At 39.6% G+C, this 20,885-nt stretch overlaps 1 protein-coding gene across 2 annotated transcripts; it reads left to right on the top strand.

The window, feature by feature from the left end:
• Positions 1–4,855: 4,855 nt before the first annotated feature.
• Positions 4,856–20,143, top strand: tkta (transketolase a). 2 transcript variants are annotated; one of them, XM_054785690.1, is made up of 14 exons: positions 4,856–5,132; positions 8,165–8,282; positions 8,484–8,597; positions 8,847–8,944; positions 10,227–10,418; positions 10,848–10,966; positions 11,039–11,235; positions 11,323–11,487; positions 13,615–13,771; positions 14,078–14,208; positions 14,271–14,354; positions 14,431–14,524; positions 16,160–16,282; positions 17,991–20,143. In XM_054785690.1, the coding sequence occupies exons 1-14, from the start codon at positions 5,026–5,028 to the stop codon at positions 18,176–18,178; spliced, it is 1,887 nt and encodes a 628-aa protein (XP_054641665.1). In that variant the 5' UTR covers positions 4,856–5,025; the 3' UTR covers positions 18,179–20,143. The 2 variants fall into 2 exon arrangements, with proteins under 2 accessions (XP_054641665.1, XP_054641666.1); XM_054785691.1 differs by lacking the exon at positions 4,856–5,132 and adding an exon at positions 7,263–7,426.
• Positions 20,144–20,885: the final 742 nt, after the last annotated feature.

The raw sequence follows: 20,885 nt of genomic DNA, 5'->3' as shown, positions 1-20,885 counted from the left end.
AAAAAAAAAAGACAAGTGCAGAGTTAGAGTACATATATCTGTAAAAAGTGGATAAAGTACACAATAGAGCTTCCTGGCGTGGACAAACACAGCGCAAACTTACTAAGTAGGGCTTATAAATGCACATTTAAACGATCTAAATTCCAGTCCCAAGGCTAGATAGATAGATACCGTAGATAGATACAGTAGATAGATAAGATAAAAAAAAGTGTGTGTTAGACATTCTCTGAACTCTGCAGCTGCTTTCCCCTGCAGATGCTCTCCAAGCCCATCTGTAGTCCTGGGGATGATAGCGCATTGCAGTTATTTTCACTTAAGACTGGGTAAAAACACAGATAGAGAGTGCAGTGGCCCCCGGGATGCCCTCGTGGATGCCATTGGGCTCAGTGCAAGCGTGTCACCATAAACACCTTATTTCATCTACCTGTGTGCTTTCCTCATTAAAATCACATCACATTCCACAGGCAAATGGTAGCAATAGTTAGCCTAGCTCAGCTTTCTGGTTGTGTTCATCTCTTAAAGGAAGTTTCATGTGTTGGCTGAAAAAAATATTTTTATTTTATCACGATAGCAAAACCTTTGCCTTTTCTTAATATACCCTGAAGTTACTTCTTTGATCAGCTGATGAACAGCCTATTTCACTTTTTTTCTTCTTTTTGCATTTTGAAGCTCTACTTAGAACCTCTTTAAGATTCAACAGTGCAAAATGTACATTCTTGACATTTTTCAGCTGGTCTTAAAAAAACAAATTCTGGATATATTTCTGCACATGGACGTGCACTGAAGCAGCAATCAGTGGTTTTGCATGTTCATTAAAGCCGTGTGCGTTTGTGTGTGTGCGTTTGTGTGTGTGTGTGCGTGTGTGTTGGTGGAGCAGCTTGAAGGAGAGCTGTAGTGATGGAGCCTGAAAGCCCTGCAGCGCATCTGTTCTCCCAGTGCAACGTCAACTTCACTGCTGAGCTCAAAGCCTTCATCGGCGCGCGTACACTCTCCTCTCAATCTTCACCATCTTGAAACACTTGCTGCATTAATCACACACACACACACTCCTCATTCTGTGAACCCCAATCATCCAGTCCATCTGTGAATGACTATACGATGGAGAGCCGTGGTGACGATTCCATCTTAAGTCCTGTGCGCTTGTCTCATGAGGGCCAGGCCTCCGAGTGACAGACAGCTCTCCGATTGAAGGGCAAGCACTATGTCATCACCGTGACTCCGCAGCGATTTAAGCAAATGGAGTGATAAGAGCAGAGGCCTGAAGGAGGAACTGGCATTCAAGATTTCTGCAACAGTGTGTGGGATTGGATGTACTTTCACTTGTGCAAGTGCACATATGCACACAAGCAGCGGTAATATATGTATTTATTCCTTTATATTAAGACACTGTCTTAAAAGTGGCTGCACCGCTCCTCTTTCTCTGCCTGGGATTATAAATAGAAACATTCATGTTCTCTGTACGTACTCTCCCTCCAGGAAGTGTGCAGCTGCAGGGCTCTGCGATTGGCTGCCCACCATCATGTGGTGTCCCCCTTTGCCGCCTCCTATTGGCTGGCACCTGTGGGCCCCTGTCTGTGAGGAAAAGCTTTTATGACAGCAGCCAGGAGCCCAGAGGACTTGTTGGAAACTGGGAGAAGGACACAGGACACGCAGTCCATGCCGAGCAGGAGAGCAGTGGGCGGGATGGAGACACGACATTGCTCCTGTTCCTGGACGTGACCTCCCCCTGCTACTGCGGAGAGGAAACGTGCGAGCACAAATGACACCCCGTGTTGTATTTTTGAAAACACTCGGAAATCACTTCACTCTGTTCACAATAAATATATTAAATACAAATATATCAAAATAAATATATCAAAAAAACTCACTTGAAAATATACACGCTAATCCCCATAATAGGAATATTTCTTTAAAAATAATTGGATTTAAATGTAATGACGTCAAAATGAGTATCTGATGAAAATAATGTATTATACATATTTTCTCAGTAATTCACAAAATCTATCCAAGTTAATTAGCTGTTCAAGAAAAACCTATTTATGAGGTGACAGTTCCCCCTGGTGGTTAAAGCGTACACCACCACCAGATCATGAAGCAGTACCTCACCAAAAAAAGGCAGGTTCAAATTGTCGTCAAACAGTATCGACTTACTACAATCGTATAGAAAACCTTTAAACAGTCAATTCAATTTGCAATACATCTGCTTTATTGACAAATACAAATAATAACCATAAGTCCCATAAGAATTGTCCAAAATGACATTTTCCACTTTCAACTTTAATTTGAATAGAGACATACATATACAGCAAGTAGGGGTGCACAATAAGTATCACACCGATAATTATCCGGCTTATATGAGGGCATTATGAAATCATACCGATAAGTCTGATAACATTACAAATAGCTCCGATAACCAATCATTTAAAAAAAACACTCCAATGAGGCGAAACCACCCGTACTGTGCGGGTGAGCGAATCAAGCACTCCTTTTTTTGCCTGCCTGTGACGTAACGGCCTGTCGTAACTTCCCTGAGCTCACTTGTAAATTAGCATTCACTGTCTTAGAGACATTTCTCGTGCTAGTTACACCAAATGCTCAAAAAAATTCATCGAGCACACACAAAAAAAAACTTATCAGCCACCTGAAACACCAGTGCCGCGGCATTTGAAAAGTGCATAAGGTTTGCCAGAGACCTCCGTAGCGTCATACCGGCTGCTCGGAGCGTGTGCCCGAATACATTGCACCTTGCTGGGCCACGCCAGGTGGCTCCCTCGGCTCTACACTGTGGTTATCATGATGATATCATGATATTTGATTTGGACAAACCAACAGGTACAGTTGGTCAACTTGTGATGCCAGCTGTTTAGACAATAACGGATGTAGAACTGTACAGTAGAACATCACCTGCCATTGTCCAAATACTAGTAACGGATTGTGCCATATTTCATTGCTACTTCCTTAACTGTAAAGCTAAGGTCATGTGCAGGATCCAAGTAAATCCTCTGGATGGCAGGCCAACACAACTAATCTAAAATGGATGCACGTTATGTACAAAGATTGCACGAGTAACACGCACCATGAGCACTCTTGCACACACGCAAAGGGATTAGAATTAGGGTTAAGCATTTCCATTGGGTTTGCACGCAACAAAAACATGTCAGTGTGGCTGTTGCAGAATGCACAGTGTGTTGCTTTTGCTGCACGGTGTTGCTATGTGTTATTTTATGGATTTCAAGCGCACTTCACTATTTCTACCCTACACTTCGGAGATATGTTCTTATGGTCCTTTTGGGTGTGGCTGCAGAGAACACCAGAGCAGTGCTTCTCAACTGGTGGGTGGGTCGCAGACAGCCAGTCAAAAATTACATTCAAATATGTAATATAGAACCAATGTTTTTAAGTAAAATTAAGGAATATTTTAGTCATCTTCCTCTTTGGTATAAGTGAAATATCTGTGGTCTTCTTTGGTGCATTTAAAACATTTTTTTTATTTCAATTTATGTAATAGTTGCATGCAGTTGTTATGTCCTTCCTCATTTCCTTGAAAATGACCTAATAAATTACTCTAAAATGCACTTTGCACATGTAATTATGCATGTTAATGTTTCAATCGATCACATAAAAAACAAATACATTTGCTTGGGTTGGCTTAAATAAAAGTATATTTTAAAAACGTAAATTAAATAAATAAATAAATAAATAAAAATTACTTAAAGAAAAGTGTAATAAAAAAATTAAAATGTTTGGATATAAGTGGGTCACGACTTAATGACTATTGGAAAATGTGTGTCCTGGGTTGAAACCATTTGAGAACGCCTGCACTAGAGGGAAGGGAAGGAAACAGAAAGCAGTGTCCACATTTTTTCCTCCAAGTGCTGCAAACTGAAAAATCAATTTTAAAAAACAATATATAGAGAGAAAATGGATGTATGTGATTTTTTTTTTGCGGACAGACTAAAACCAATACAGTCTAGATATGCTAAAATGTTATCCTGTATATATTTAAGGGAAAAAAACAGTCTGCATGTCAGCTTTTGTTATAGGTATGGCATGGAGTGGTATTATATGGTAAGGTACGGTATGGTACTTTATTGTATGGTATGTTATGATATGGTATAGTACAGTATTTTATGGTGTGGTATGGTATGGTACTTTATTGTATGGTATGTTATGATATGGTATGGTAGAGTATTTCATGGTGTGGTAAGGTATGGTATGGTATGTTATGATATGGTATGGTAGAGTATTTTATGGTATGGCATGGTATGATATGGTATGGTAGAGTATTTTATGGTGTGGTAAGGTATGGTATGGTATTTTATGGTATGGCGTGGTATGATATGGTATGGTAGAGTATTTTTTGGTGTGGTAAGGTATGGTATGGTATTTTATGGTAAGGTATGGTATGATATGGTATGTTTATTTGTTTTGGACATGTTTTGAAGTAGAGAGAAGCAGAGCTTATTTAGGTGACAAATTGTATTATTCTCATTTATAAGTCGTACGCCTCAGCACTTTCTTTCACCATGAATTCTCCATTCGTTATCTTTTTTTAGTTGAAATGGCAGTAAAACGTGTTTGGTTGAGTGTGTTTAATGCAGCATTGTGGTGGGATTGAATAACAAAGAACAATAATGTGCCGTGTTTGAACTATGCGTTTTGACAGAAAAGCCAAAGTGAATTAGGATCTAAATGTTCATCCCCTCCCCTCTCCTCGCACACACACGCACTGCCGTGACACACCTCTGTCATCCTCTTCCTCCACAGCCAATGAGATGAGCGTGATGCAGTTTTAGCAGTGAGGTCACCCGGTTGCCCCTCCCCTGCGCCTAATGATGCGTGCGTGTTTGCACTAGTGTGTATGCACATCTACTTGTCTGCATACCTTGATAGGATCAATCCACACTCTCCTTCATTGTCTTTCTGTCTGCCCCAGAACAACCTTCTCACTTTCTTGCGGGTTCTGCCACCCCTGTGCGCCCTCACACTTATTTACAAGCAGAGGATTGCTGACATTTTGCCTTCATGGAGGATTACCACAAACCTGACCAGCAGACAGTGCAGGCGTTGAGGAACATCGCCAACCGCCTCAGGATCAACTCCATCAAGGCGACGACTGCAGCGGGCACAGGGTGAGTGGACGCTCACATACCAATATAAAGTGTAGAACATCATGCATTATGCCAAAAAAAGCACTGCATATGTCAAATTTCTCCACAAGCAGCAGTCATGCACTCATTTATGTGTTTGCATGCTCAACTACACACATCTTTGCAAGTGAAGGCCTCAAAAAAAGGACGTGTTCTTCCTTTGTTCTGCTCCCCTGATCCCCTTGCACAATCTTTTCAATCCTTAATTCTCCCTTTTACGCTGTCTTTCCTCATTCGTATACAGCGTTGCATTTACCCAATATCAACCTAACACTGCTTTACTCTCTTTTTAACACAAATATGCCATTTTCATATGTTCTATGACTCTTTTACAGTCAATCATTAAATATAGTTCAATTGACTCAAATGAATGGTGGGAGTAACAAATATTTTCATGGTTTTGCATATGTGCTTTTGCAGTATTGCATGCATGTGTGCAGTTTTCCAGGAAAGATACGGTGATAGTCACTAAAAATGGAATTAGCGTGCAAACTGAGTTTCCCTTTGAGGGATTATCATCAGTATGATAAATACAACTAAATTAGATTTGATTAATTTAAAATACTTACACTATAGTATCAATTAAGGGTGTCACAAGATCTCGCGAGATTAAAATGTGCTACGATTTCTCGTTCAGAAGAAAAAAAAAAGTCTCGCGGGTACTAGGCCTGGGACGATCAAAAATAAATGAATGAATCACACAATAAATGAAAATGAAGTGGATAATCAATATATTGCCATGTGCATGTGTGTCTCTCACCTCCAAACGGGCAGGAAGAGGGTTCACTCTGTCATGCAGTCTTTTTGTCTCAGTGGTTGGAGGTGAGGGCCGCTAGCATACAGTACACACAGAGTTCAGAACAGTGTAACACAGTAGAAATTAAATGAGTAGATTGCAATATATCGTCCTCGATTTTTTCATTGAACTTGTCATTGAACTTAAAAGCCATGTTCAAATCTCGTCTCGCCCCATCTCGCTCTCGTAGAGCAAATCTCGTGTCTCGTCACACCCCTAGTATTGTTTCATGCATTACAGCTGATATTTCAATATGAATTATATACACTGTAATTGATTGGTATATGTATGTAGTATCTAGTTATTATTGATATTTTATGTTTTTTTTAAATAATTTATTTCACTAAAAAAATTAAGTTTCGATTTTTTTCCCCTCACTCATGAATGGAAATGAATTTCTTTTTTATTTTTATTTAAATACTATTCTGTAAATTTGAAAAAAAAAACCAAACACCAATACAGTACACATGCAGATATACCTGTACTGTACAAAAAGTACAGTTTACATTTATAGAACTGCTATAAATAACACAAGTATATGCAAAGGACAAAGGGGAACGGCACACAAAGAAAAGGGTTGAATAAGGCTGAGTTACTCTACCTTAAATAATTACGTCTGCTTACCAGCTGGACAGCTTACATGTCCTCTAATATGTTGTTAGATGATCAATAAAAAGTCATCAAATATGGTTTTGTCTGTGGAGGCCACATGAATTATGCATTGTATTCGAGTACATCCTCAAGCCACCATAAGGCCTGGTGGGGGTCTTTGTTTAGTTTGTCTCTACTGTTTTCAACATACTGGACCCTAGAAGGGGGCAGATTCCTCCAAATATAATAAGTATTCTTACTTATTTACTTACTGAGGGGCCAAATTTTGACAGTCAGTACTTTTACTGTACATGCACTAAACGGTCAGATTCCCGAAATAGTTGTCATCTACATGCACTCTTGTTTAGCTATCACTGCACAACCCGTCCCGGAAACGCAATTGGTTCTTTTCCTGGTTCAATATTAAGTTTTTTTCGCCGCTGAAAAATACAGAAAAAAAACAATTGCTAGGAAGATATGTTTGGATGGATGGTATTTCTCCGCTCAGAAAAAAATAGCTGAATCCTCTATATTAATCTATCATTGCACTCTGCTTTTGGTTGTTTACAATCAAGCATAACTTCATTTTATGTGTTTTATTCTGTTTATTTACGTTTGTTTTACGTAACCGGATATGACTTTTTACGTCATAGCTACGTGCATTGCGTAACTTTTTACGTAGCTCTGTCTTGGTGGAGGTTAAAAGACGACAGAAACATCCGCATGCTAACGAACTCTTTTAATAATAATCACTAATGAAACAACCCCACAATACATTACATATATGAAGTAAGGTTATTGACCATTACATTTACGGATTGCGCAGTGACAAGCTGGCAAATGGAGAACGTAGCTTTCCAGTTTCCACCACAGCTCTTACATGTTGTGGGTAATGTTGTCATGTTTCTTTCAATGACGTTTGCTTTGGTTCTTCTTTGCTGTGGTTATGGTGCTCCTCGGAAGTGTAAAAAAAGCGCCGTTGTGATGGTTTGCTTTGACCTACTATTTAAAAACAATCTTTCCGCTACGCATGAGTTATTTTTAATTCATGGACGACTGTAGTGCTGTCCCACATCCATTGATGTTGTTGCGCACTTACCTGAAGTGACGATATTTATATCTCCTTTTTAATTGGGAATTGCCAGGCCTCTTTGGCTACGTAGCCAAGATGGCTATGATCAAAGGCGGCAAATGTCCATTAGTGATGTGCGGATCTGAAATACTGAAATATCGATACTTCCTGTACCATCTCTTCATGCTCTAAAATCGATTCTCAAATCAAAATATTGATAGTTTAGATACTTCAGTCATTTGAGGTAATGTTTGAAAAGTTTGTCTGTTTTCATTCTGTAAATCACACTGCTACCTCGATATACTTCAGGGTTTAAAATAAAAAACAAAATACTTTAAGTATTAAATTATTTAAATTAATGATCTAGTTAATAATCAGAAACTAAGTCAGTGGTATTGCTCATCACTAGTGTGCTGCACACTCGTCATTTAGGGCGCGTGGAGTGCAATATCCGGGTAGTTTTGGCGCACTTTGTTAGTGTAAACACACTCATGCACTCAAAATGCAAAGTGTAACTTAAAACACAGCCATCTCTTTTCTCCTTTCTCCCCACAGACACCCCACATCATGCTGCAGTGTGGCCGAAATCATGTCTGTGCTTTTTTTCCACACCATGAAGTACCGCCCTGACGACCCCCGGAACTTCCACAGTGATCGCTTCCTGATGTCTAAGGTGGAACATAAATATTAAAAAAAAAAAAGATGATGTAGTGATTTGCTTACTTTGCTGAGACACGGAGAAAGGGCAGGATTGAATCAGCTCTGCTTCTTCTTACTCCTTTTCGGACATGTTGAATTGTGGACGTGTCTTCAGTGCAACTTTGTTAAGCATGTTGGAAAGGAATAAAGCATCATTCTCTGTCTTCTGTCCTAGGCTCATGCTGCACCAGCCTTGTACGCCATGTGGGTTGAGACGGGCTTCCTGAAGGAGAGCGAGATGCTCACTTTGTGCCAGGTTGACTCCTCGCTGGAGGGCCACCTCGTTCCTGTAAGGACACATCATACGCTCACCAAGGGTGTAATGATATTCCCAATTCTATGGTACAGTTCAGAACAGAGGCATACACATTAAGTGAGGTACAGGAAGCACTTTTGTGTTTTGCATTTTGTTCTTTTACTGTACGCTAAATGAACCAAACCGTGACATTAAGAGGCGAGTTACATACCGAGCCGCAATTATGGCATATGTCCCGCCCCCTCGTTGCTGTAACACCATATGGGATTTGTTTTGTTGCAGAAGCAGCAATTTGTGGACGTGACCACCGGCTATTTGGGACATGGACTCGGTGTGGCCTGTGGAATGGCGTACACTGCCAAATACTTTGACAAAGCCAGGTAAGCCCTCACAGACATCAGCGTTTATAAGGCAGCTTCTTCAGAGCAATTTCGGGGTAATGCACATTGTGGATGTGCGCTGCAGCTACATGCTCTGCTCTCCCAATTCTTCTGCTCTAATAATTATAGACCCAGCACTCCTATCTCACTTCTTTTTCCCAGCCCATTTCCCTCCCTGAAAAAAATCAGTTTGCCTTTCAGCCCTCATAGTTATGGTTTTGCTTAAAACATGCTTAACACAGTTATATTAAGGGATATCACATGATTACACTTTCACAGTTAAACATGTCCAAAAAGGAGGAAGAAGAAAAGCTTATTTAATTGTCCCCCTTCTCCGTGTCTTAGCAATTAGTCTGTTCACTTCCTGTGTTTACCATTTTGTAATAGGGAGATAATACACTAGTGGAATGTGAAACAATACATACATAGGTAATGCGGTAATAAAAGAAAAGTGGGGGATGGGTGGGAAAAATAAGTGAATAAATAAAGTAGTAAGTAGTAAATAAAGTAGAATTAAATACATACATAGAAAATAAACATGTGTCACAGAAATGTATTTATCACGGTCGGGTCTGTAACCAGTCAACCACTATAAATCGCTGTAAACTGCTATAACTGTACGACTGTACCAGGAAACAAAACAGCTAACAAAAATGCAACAGATTGAAAAACACACATCTAATGTGGAAAAACATAATGAACCAGTGACTAGCAGAAGCCCACAGCTGAACTAAACAGGACTATAATTACAAATGATAAGCCGGTGCTCTTCCAGCGCCCCCTAACCAACGTAAAGGTACTGCATACGGTGCCAGACAGGAAACAGAAATAAAATAAAAGCACTGAACAGGAAATAATAGTGCAACATGAAAAAAAAAAAACAGAATCCAACCCTTCATGCAGAGTGTGCTATAATTACTATTAGCATTGTGTTCTTCTCCTTACATTATGCTTTTTTTGCTAAATTTTTCAATTTTTGCTGTTGTTTCTTGTAGTTGTAAAACATGCCAAAGGGCCACAAATGGCCTTTGGGACATCCCTGTGAAACAATCCTTGTAAAATAATCTTTCCAAAGACTTTCTTGAGAGACATGTTTGAGATGCAGGTGTGAAATTCAACAGCCGCACCTTCAAGAAGCCTCAGGAAGCTTTTAACATGCCACGCTTACCCATACAATAAAGCAGGAATCAATCTGACTGGAAAAGTGTCAGATCGCATTTTCATGCTTCCTGCACACGAGTGTGCATGTACACTAATGGTCCGACTCTTCTCTGCACCGCAGCTACCGCGTTTACTGCCTGCTGGGGGATGGTGAGATGTCAGAGGGCTCCGTGTGGGAAGCCATGTCGTTCGCTTCTTACTACCAGCTCAACAACCTTGTGGCCATCATGGACATCAACCGCCTAAGCCAAAGTGACAACGCACCTCTGCAGCATCACGCCGAGAAATACCAGAGACGCTGTGAAGCTTTTGGGTAACAGACAGTGTGCACACAAGCTTCAATCTTCACAATGTAGATGTAACAAAAAGTAACTTGTAGTTCCTTAAGAGAGATTTGTTTATTTTCAAGCCGTTTCAGCCAATCATAAACCTTTATGGTTTATGATTGTAAATGCTTAGTAAAGTGGGGGTTTGTAGCCTCACTCAACTGTTATTGAATTTTTAGGAAATTTGGCTAAGGAGAAATGAGTAAATTATGAGTACAAGGGGTTCTCGAAAGGAACCTTGAGGAACACCAGCACTGACAGGAAATGAGTGATATATGATATACAGTATATGGTGACAGATTTGAATATCTATGGGCAGTTGAATTGAAAGCATCAACAAAAGGCATAGCTCAAGTTCTTTTGTGCAAGGCTGAAATCCCCTCATTTGGAGTACGTGTATGTGTATGTATATTCAGCTGGCATGCCATCATTGTGGACGGACACAGTGTGGAGGAGCTGTGCAAGGCTCTGAGCCAACCACGCCATCAGCCCACCGCCATCATTGCCAAAACCACCAAGGGCAAAGGCATTCCAGGTAACTATCAGTAAGTCAGTCATTTTATTTAAAAATCTTCTATCTCATCTAATGGCTTGTTTATGGCTTCAGCTGCAGAAGATAAGATGGGCTGGCACTCCAAAACTCTGCCTAAAGACATGGCTGAGATGGTCATGAAGGAGCTGCAAAGTCGAATTATGAGCACCAGCAAGCACCTGTACCCCCCTTCTCCCATAGAAGACTCACCCCCAGTCAGCCTGAGGAACATCCGCATGGCCAGCGCTCCCACTTACAAGCCTGGAGAAAAGGTTGTCTACCTGTCCACCAACACAAATCCACAATATTTGCAATGATATGATTTGCAGTGATATGGTATTGGTTGCTTTCTTTCATAGATTGCCACACGTAAAGCCTACGGGATGGCCATCGCCAAGTTAGGCCGCTATAACGAGCGCGTCGTGGCTCTCGATGGGGACACAAATAACCTCACCTATGCTGAGATCTTCAAGAATGAGCACCCCAATCGCTTTGTGGAGTGCTACATTGCCCAGCAAAACATGGTAGGATACCCTTCAACTCAAATTTCTACCCAGAAATGTTCTGCCCACCCCAGACTTGATTTACTCTCTGTATGGCAGCTAAAAATTCATTTTGCGTTTAAACATAATTGAAATGAGCTTTTCTGTACTTTTTCTCAAGGTGCGTCTGCCTCACCTCACACTTTGAAAACTCCTCTTGTAGGATTTTACAATACTTCTTTCATTTTTTTAAAATCAGTATTTTATTTTTTATTTTATTTGGTTGGGTTGATGAATTATCAAAATTCACTGATCGGCTGTTAGAAATCACATGCTTCTAATGCCATAATGTGAGGCTTGCGGCATCCATTTAGACTTGAGTTGAATGATAACAGTCATGGATTTGATTGATATAGCGTTCTCTAAGTAATAAATGGGGTTTCTTGCCATATTAGAGCCGTCTGTACTATTTTATGCTATACTCTCTTAAACATGGGTTTAGTGTTTATTGTATGGTAGCTCTCAACTGCCACAAAATATTTTCAAAAATCAAACTATGAATATTTGAATATCCAAATATAATATCTTAAATATGTTTTAATAAGATTGTAAATATTCTCACTTTTCCAATATACAGTATCTAATATTTGCTATGTCTTATATTTATTTTTATTTATTAAATAAATATAATAATAATAATAATACAAGAAAATACTTTTTATTTATATACTGTGTCGTTTATAGTTATATTTTGATTGTCTTACATCTCATCACACACTTTATATCATTAGCCCTATTTATCTTTGTTCAATGGCTTGAATAAGTCATTCATTTCTTCTGCCTCTTAGTGATGCAATAGTAACTATACTAACTAATGATGGTACCTAACGAGTTATTTTTTCCCCCAGAATTCATGTTTTATTTGTGTAAATCGGCAGTGATTAGTCATGACTATACATTTGACAGCTGGTTGTAGTAAATTATACATGAGTTGTCAGTCTGTTATGTAAAGATGGATAAAGACGTGAGCCATTTGCTTCATTGAGGGCACTATTTGGCATGCTTTGTTATTATTAATACCATAATTAGCAGATTGTTTGGAGACTGGAAATCAGCCATTTAAAATGCGCGCTGTTGCGTCTCCAACTGTAGACAACTCCAATCTAGGTCAAGCGTGCATGCCTGTGTGTGTGCGTGTGTGTGTGATGCTAAGCAGTCACGGCAAGTGTATTCACAAGTGAAATATTAATAGGAGAGGAGGGCCTGACCATCTGGATGATGCAAAGTCATCTGAAGTAGAAATGAGATAGATACAAATCTAAATGAATAAGAATAATCATTAATGCTATGAATAATGATGCATCCTCGTGTCAGATGATTAGGTCAAGGTCACAAAACTCATTTTAGATTTATTGACAGCCATCAGAGTGTGTGCTGTGTTTATTGCATTACATTGCATTATAGATTTCATGCATTTCTGTTACATGCATTTGTTTGTGTAATTTGGCTTTTCTGTTCCTGAACCGCTGCACACAAAAGGGTGAGAAATTGTCAAAACATGCACCCTACTGTTGCTTGTGCTATTATTTTTCTGACAAATACACCACACGGTGGCGCTGTTATTAAACCCCATTCGTCAGATTGACTTGAAATTTCTCACACTGCTACAAAACACCCACTGTAACTTCAGGGTGTTTGACAGAATCAACACAAACTTTGGTGCACACCTTTGCTTGTCAGTCCCCTAAAGGTGTGTACCAAAGTTTGTGTTGATTCTGTCAAACACCCTGAAGTTACACACCTTTAGGGGACTGACAAGCAAAGGTGTGCACCAAAGTTTGTGTTGATTCTGTCAAACACCCTGAAGTTACAGTGGGTGTTTTGTAGCTGTGTGAGAAATTTCAAGATTTTGGCAAGAAACATGGCCAACACCAAGCAAAATGTGGGCGGGACTTAGCAACTAATTGTCTATAAGTCATTGACCATTTCTCCAATGATTGTAATACTCTGTGGATATGTGTGTTACATGTATGCTAGCATGTCTTCATCCAATGGGGAGGGGGGCACCACAAATGTCAACCTCCCCTCACGCAGAAATAATAATGAAGTGTTTTTGTCAAAGTTATGTATCCTACTACCTGCTGACAAAGCCTAATTTCCTTTCCCCAGGTCAGTGTTGCCATGGGATGTACCGCCCGTGAGAGGAACGTAGTGTTTGCCAGCACCCTGGCATCCTTTTTCACCCGTGCCTACGACCAGCTCCGCATGGCAGCCATATTAGACAGCAACATCAACCTGTGTGGCTCCCACTGCGGCCTGTCCACTGGTTAGTCACATCAATCTCAACCTGCCTTTCCTCACGCTGGTAGAGCTAGTTTTCACCGTCTCCCTCTAATCCTGTCTTTTCCTCACTAGTCCTCCTCACTTCCTCCCCTCTTTCTCCCTTCCTGTCCACCCTGGAAGCTGTCTGCAGGGCACCAAATGTCCCTCTGTTAGCGCAGGTACACCGCGTGCATGCGACGTCCAATATGTCTCCCGCATGCATCTGCTCACCTACCTAGACGATAGGGATTGTCTGTTGTCTGCCACACTCAGTGAATATGAACATGAAGCTTGAATGTTTGTCTTCCAGGAGAGGAAGGGCCCTCCTTGATGGGGTTGGAGGACATGGCTATGTTCCGGGCGCTACCCATGACTACTATCTTTTATCCCAGTGATGGGGTGTCCACAGAGAAGGCTGTGGAACTAGCCGCATCCACTAAGGTACGGAAATTCTTCTTTTTCTGTAAAACCCTCCCATTCATCGGGCTCTTCTCTGCCTAAAGGGTGTTTGCTACATCCGCACCAGCCGTCAAGACAGCGCCATCATCTACAACAGCAATGAAGACTTCCATGTTGGACAGGCTAAGGTAGGACTGTCTCTATTAGTACGACTACTTCTTTCATGGGTGGGAAATAAGATGCACCCTCCTCTTTTCCTGCCAGGTGGTGTACCAGAGCAAAGAGGACCAGGTGACTGTGGTGGCTGCCGGTGTGACTCTACATGAGGCTCTGGCTGCAGCTGAACACCTAAAGAAAGGTAGTGTAACATTTACAGTCACATGAGATGGGCTTTGCTAGAAAATGGTGTGCACTACTTGCTGCAATCAGCAGGGGCACTGTTATTCTCACTCTCGAGTTATAGCTGTTTTGTGTTGGATGCAGGCTAAGTTCAAAATGACAGAGCTCGTTATACTGTATAACATGTTTATTTTTACTTTAATAATGGCTTGGAGTGCATGAGAAAGTGGAAAGGGAAATATAGCTGTCTTTGACCACATGGTTATTTATGAAGAAATACACTGCACAACACCGCAGCAACCCACCAATGTTGGAATAATAACTACTCAGTCAGCATTAATAGCACTGATAAGCGCTGATGTAACATGCATGACTTTCACGTCACCAGCTGAGTAGCAACATTTTAATTTTGTTCAATTTAATTTGAATTTTTTTAGAGTAGCAGCATTTTAAAGCGCATGCAGAGCAACATAAAGATGCTTGATGCTGACCACTGGTGGTGCTGGAAATGCAACTACTGCTGTCTTGTGCCATCTGGAGGTTGCCTGCAGCCACAGCTGTGACCGCCAGTGTTTTTTGATGCAGCATTATTAATTAGAGGCCGTCGCGGTTATTTGCTTTTGTAGACCATGCACACGGCGACTATAGTTAATGGAATAAGAGCCTTAACTGGAGTGTTTTATGGAAGTTTGTGGTGTAAAGAAGATGCTATGGTAAGTTGCACTCCGTCCACTCTCCAGTACCACTCTTCCGGGCAGCATTATTATGCTCATTACAACATTGGAAATAGGAGTCCAGAACATTCAGAGAGCAATTCTCCCTGTTTGTAATTTAAAATATGAAAAAAATGTCTTTTTATCCAGTACATTTAGGCCTTGTCCACAAGGAAACGTTCGTGGGATTTTTTTGGTGGGCGTGTTGAAAAAAATTAGCGTCCACACTGTGCCGGATTAGTACATAGTTGCATCCAGATGGGAGCGGACCACTGGGTGAAAAGGATGTAACACACAAGGCACACCTGCGTGTGGCGCTGTAAACAGACACACAGACGGAACCACGTGACACACCAAACTATAGAAGAAGAAAGAACGCAAGCACATAGGTGCGTCATCTTCCGCTTTCCAAGGCTCGTCTAGATGTAGGACAAAGTGGAATTACATCTGCGAGTCATTTTGGAGAATAGGACAACAAAATATCAGGAGAATGTCGACTGGGGTGAGTCATGCCAGTCCAGATATTCAGATATTATGTTGGCTTGTCGTCAAAGCTCACTTCTGGTCATTTGACAGTGACAGATCGGTGACGTCATGGTTTTCACAACGCATAACGCAGTTTTAAAAAAAATGCTGTTTCAGGTCCCCCAGAATGCCGTTTCCACATGGACGAAAGACTGAAAACATGAAATACTTCGCCATTTTGACCTAAAAACCTTTCCATGTGGACAGCCCCTTTGTCAAAAGCCCATTTGAAGAGATTCCTGACCATTTCACCTATTTTTCCACAAGGCACACAAGAAGAATGCTCTAATGTAGAGCTGCCTTTACAAAGATAATATTGATTTAACAGTATATTTATTATTTGGGTTGTAGTTGGCAGTGCTGCTTGTAATATTTGTAAATATTTCTATACTGTGTTTCTTTCATTGTTGTTCCAGAGAGGATATCTGTGTGTGTCATTGATCCATTCACCATCAAACCTTTGGATGCCAAGACCATCATTGACCACGCGCGTGCCACCAGGGGAAGAATCCTCACTGTGGAGGACCATTACTATGAAGGTAGCTTGCTTGCTTCTTGCATATTGCATGACAGTGTGGATACATGTGTGACGCTGCGGCATTGGACCAGCATCATCCAGTGTGTTGCTCTGACATGTTGCCATTGGCTTTGAGAATAAGACATGATGCGGTGGCATTCGCTGATTGGCTGGCTGTACTGCGCCCTCTTTGCAGACAAGGTATGGAAAGTCATAGAGGCAGCGGGCTGTCACATTTCCTTAGCTGAGCATGTGCCCATGGGGTACTTTGTGACCTAGATTGCACAGGCAGCCGTGCCCTCTATGACTACCAAGGCAACGAGGATGGGTGATGGCACAGACTTGACTGGACATATAATACACTACATAGCGGCTGTTCTGTTACATTTACATCCACACCAAGGCTGCACATCTCTGTTCCTTACAATGAACCTTTCTGTCCAATGAAGCATGTATTTACACATTTTGTGTCCTTTTTTCCCCCTTTCATCCAAAAAAGAAAATTTATTTTTACTGTTTGTGCAGATTTTAAAAATTGAGGACATGCATTCATTGGAAAAGTGACATGTGTTGACAGTAGACTTTTCAGCAAGAAAAATCATCTATTCGTCCATCATCTATGCCGCTTATCCTCACTAAGAAAAGTCATGATATTAAAATAATATTATTAATATAATATTATACACATTATGATGGCTGTAGTGATATAATGCATAATTTTAATAAATATATTGCGTATACGGTTACATACTTTGTGGATTATTTTTAACTGTTTATTTTTAAATTGGTTGTTCTATTACATTCTAATATAACTAATCTAATTTCATTGCATAGTGGTGTATACTGCAAGGAGAAAAAAAACACATTTATTTCATTAACTATATTTACCATACTTCCCTCCTCTTATACATATTTTAATTGAATTTTTAAAAAATGATTTATTTCATATGTATATCAAAATAATAATAATTTATTTGCTTTTTACAGTCGTGTATTGCAGTGGCAAAGCTTATATTTTATTCTGGTAAATCCATTAAATATATATTCTACATATTTGCCTATTCAACAATTTACACTGTTTAAAATTGTAAATGTAAATAAAATGACAATTTTAAAAAATGTAAACATTTATTTTTATTTTTTAAAAGTATTTTATTATGTTATTTTTATGTAATAGAGCTTTTAGCCTCATATCATATAAAAATGTGTTCATTATTTTACTTATTTCATGATTTTATTCCATTTTTTTTCCCCCACATAACAGAGCAGCTAACCTCATTTCATTGCACTGTGCGGTCAAGTGTACTGCAATGAAAATTGAGGTCTTCTGTTTTATTTTGGTAAATGATTGTGTTAATTATCTAGTCTACATGTTTGCCAAGTTTCATATATATGGCATTTATGTATTTATTTATTTATTTATTTATCTATCTAATATTGCTACTTACCTCATTTCACTGCACTATGCAGTCAAGTGTATTGCAATGTAAATTTCTATTCTATTTTATTCTGCTAAGTCATTTTATGAAATATATATTCTATATATTTGCATATTTTTGCACATATTTATTATTTTTTTAACGTTTTTTCCATCATCTAATAAAGCTATGCTATGGAATTGTGCTCTTTGATCATTTGAATCCATACGTATTGTATAAAGTATGTATTTCACTGATTATTAGTGTTGAAACGTTCAAGGACATCTCGCGTGATATATTTTTGCACCGCAGGTGGTCTCGGCGAGGCGGTGTGCTCGGCGGTGATCAACGAGTCCGGCTTCAGTCTGCATCGTTTGGCCGTGTCCCATGTTCCGCACAGCGGCAAACCACAAGAGCTGCTCAAGCTGTACGGTATCGATCGCGACTCTATCGCCCAGGCCGTACGCAAGATGCTCAGCACCTCCACCAACGCCAAGTAAAGCACCTCCTCTTGCCACACCCGTTCTTGATCAAAACTCTCAACCGGGGGGGGTGTCCAAACGACGGCCAGATACAGAAAAATTAGGGGTGCACGATAATTATTGGGCCAATAATTATCAGGCTGATATGAGGGGAATTATGACGTCATACCAATAACAAATCCGATAATAAGTCCGATAACATTAAAAATAGCTCTGATAACCGATAATTTAAAAAATGCTCCAATGAGGTGAGATTACCCATACTGTGAGGGTGAGCAAATCAAGCGCTCCTTTTTTCTCCTGCCTGTGACGTTAATGTCTCATAAACAAACGTCCACTTTCAGGAGGAAGACATTTTGCGTGCTAGTTGTACCAAATGCTCCACGATGAGGGGAAAGAAACCCATCGAGCACACAAAAAACCTTATCAGCCACCTGAAGCGCCGCGATATTTGAAAAGTGCAAAAGGTTTGCTAGAGACATTCGTGGCGTCACACCGGCTGCTTGGAGCGTGTGCCAGAATACAGTGCACCTTGCTGAGCAACGCCAGATGGCTCCCTCCGACTCTATACTCTGGTTCTCCTGACCTCCGTAGCGGCACACCAGCTGCTTGGAGCATGTGTCCGAATATAGTACACCTTGCTGGGCCACAGCAGGTGGCTCCTTCCGCTCTATACTCTGGTTCTCCTGATAGTAGTGATGTGGCAGTAGTAATATCATGGTATTTGATTAGGACAAATCAACAGGTACGGTTGGTCAAATCCTAATTTGTTCCAGTCCTTCTTACCTCCAGGTGGGCACAAACTACGCTTAAATGTAAAATTTGAAAAAGTAGAAGTAAAGTAGATTCGGTTATCATTACCATATCGGTTTTGTTAAGCAGAAAGTTATCGGAATCGGTTTGAAAAAAAAAGATATCTTGCATCTCTAAGAAAAATGAAAGGATGCTTGGGCCACTTTGATATGAATGACTTTTCTTAGTTTGATTTTGTATTAAAGAGCGTCTAACCACTGCGGTGTAGGTGAAGAAATGCAAAGCTATGAAACACATTTTAGTAAGTACTTCTTCCTGGTAGTGTGATGCCTCTTGTACTTTTTCTCTTTTCGATGTGGCCCTAATCCTCCTCCATAATGTTTCATGAATTATACTATATTCCCGAGGGGCCAAAAAAATTGAGGTGAGGGCCGCACTTTGGACACCCCTGTCTTAAAGAGTCACATGACGCGCAATTCTCTGGGTTCCTTCACTGCCAATCCCTTTAAGTGTTTCCTAAAGTGTTGTGATTGTGTGCTGTACATTTCAAGGTAGAATTCCACTTTTGCTCTTCTTTCATGCATCCTTCACATCACGCACGCACGCGCAAACACACACACACACACACACACACACGCACACGCACGCACAAGCTAATACACGCATTCCCACTTCCCCACCACACTTCTTTTTACATGTTGAACATTTGTGATGCTTTCATGTGTTTTCTGGGGGGGAAACGCTTTTTAAGTAACCTCATTAAGGTGGCAGTGTTTTTATATATACTGTATCGTTCCAAATGTAGTACCCGTGATTGGGTGGGAGGGGTTAGCGTTCGAGTAGTTGTCATGGCGACAGTGTCAGAAAGAAACAAAAGTGAATTGTTGTTTGTAGAATTTAGTGGAAAAAAAAAAAAACAAGCAATCAAACAAAACAAATGTAGACTGGTGAAAAGGTTGCACCAAAAGCACATGTACACATGTTTTAGACAATTCCAATGTAGCACTGTGTGTTTTCTTGTTGATTTGTCATCAGTCCACACATTATGTGCACACTTGGCTGGCACCAGCCGTGGAATCATGTGGTGTTTTGTTTTTTTATATATATAATGTCAGGTGAAAAGGTTGAAATTTGGTTGTGACTGTGGAAGGAGAGTTACATCATCCTAAGAACTGTTACTTGAAGTTTTGTAAGGACTATTCTTCATGTAATAAAGCCCTCTACATTTGATTCCTAGTGTTTGTATGCATTCATATCATTATCGTTTCACCTCTCGAGTACATGATGACATAATAAATGTTTCTAAATTGATATTCAAAAGCTCAGATATTTTGTGCCAAAAATAAAATATATATATATTTAGCCCAATAAATAGATAGAATTTAAATCTAAAACAATTAAAGTCAATTGTCCATTAAGTCATTTGAGAAAATATAATCTTAAATGATTGTGTGGAACTTATTTAATAACCATTTATTTCAAGAGGAACATATTTATTTCAGGACCCATTTCATCAATGTAATTTTCATTTATTTAATTATTTTCAATATTTTTTTGTATTGATTAAATGTTGATTTGTATTATGTGATGCTTTTCAGTGTGCTGAAACATTACGAATAATCTATTAAAAGCCAATAAATATTAACCAATTTAGTTAATGAAATGAAAATAACACAATATTATAATAATGTGCTGCCACATTAAATGAAATCGTTAAATAATAATTGAAACAGTTAGCTAAAATGACATTGTATGCGAGTTATTTAATAAAAAAATGAATACATTAAATGAAAATCGAAGAAATATATAGTATTGTTGATGAAATAAATGTTTTTTTAAATAGGTCCAATATTTTTTTAATTACATTTTCACAATTGAGTTACTTCATATACAAATACATTTATTTACAACTATTTATTATAAATTATGTATTTACCTGGCTTTATATCTTTAATATTGGCACAAAAACTTT

Source organism: Dunckerocampus dactyliophorus, chromosome 8 (assembly GCF_027744805.1).
Source record: "Dunckerocampus dactyliophorus isolate RoL2022-P2 chromosome 8, RoL_Ddac_1.1, whole genome shotgun sequence".
In the NCBI taxonomy this organism is placed as follows: domain Eukaryota; kingdom Metazoa; phylum Chordata; class Actinopteri; order Syngnathiformes; family Syngnathidae; genus Dunckerocampus; species Dunckerocampus dactyliophorus.
This window is presented reverse-complemented; position numbering and strand designations above follow the sequence as displayed.

Excerpts from the sequence above, each read along its gene's own strand:
- tkta (XM_054785690.1), top strand. The coding sequence starts at position 5,026 with ATGGAGGATTACCACAAACCTGACCAGCAGACAGTGCAGGCGTTGAGG. Across the intron at positions 5,133-8,164 it reads ACGACTGCAGCGGGCACAGG|ACACCCCACATCATGCTGCA; the intron begins GTGAGTGGACGC and ends TTCTCCCCACAG. Across the intron at positions 10,419-10,847 it reads AGACGCTGTGAAGCTTTTGG|CTGGCATGCCATCATTGTGG; the intron begins GTAACAGACAGT and ends ATGTATATTCAG.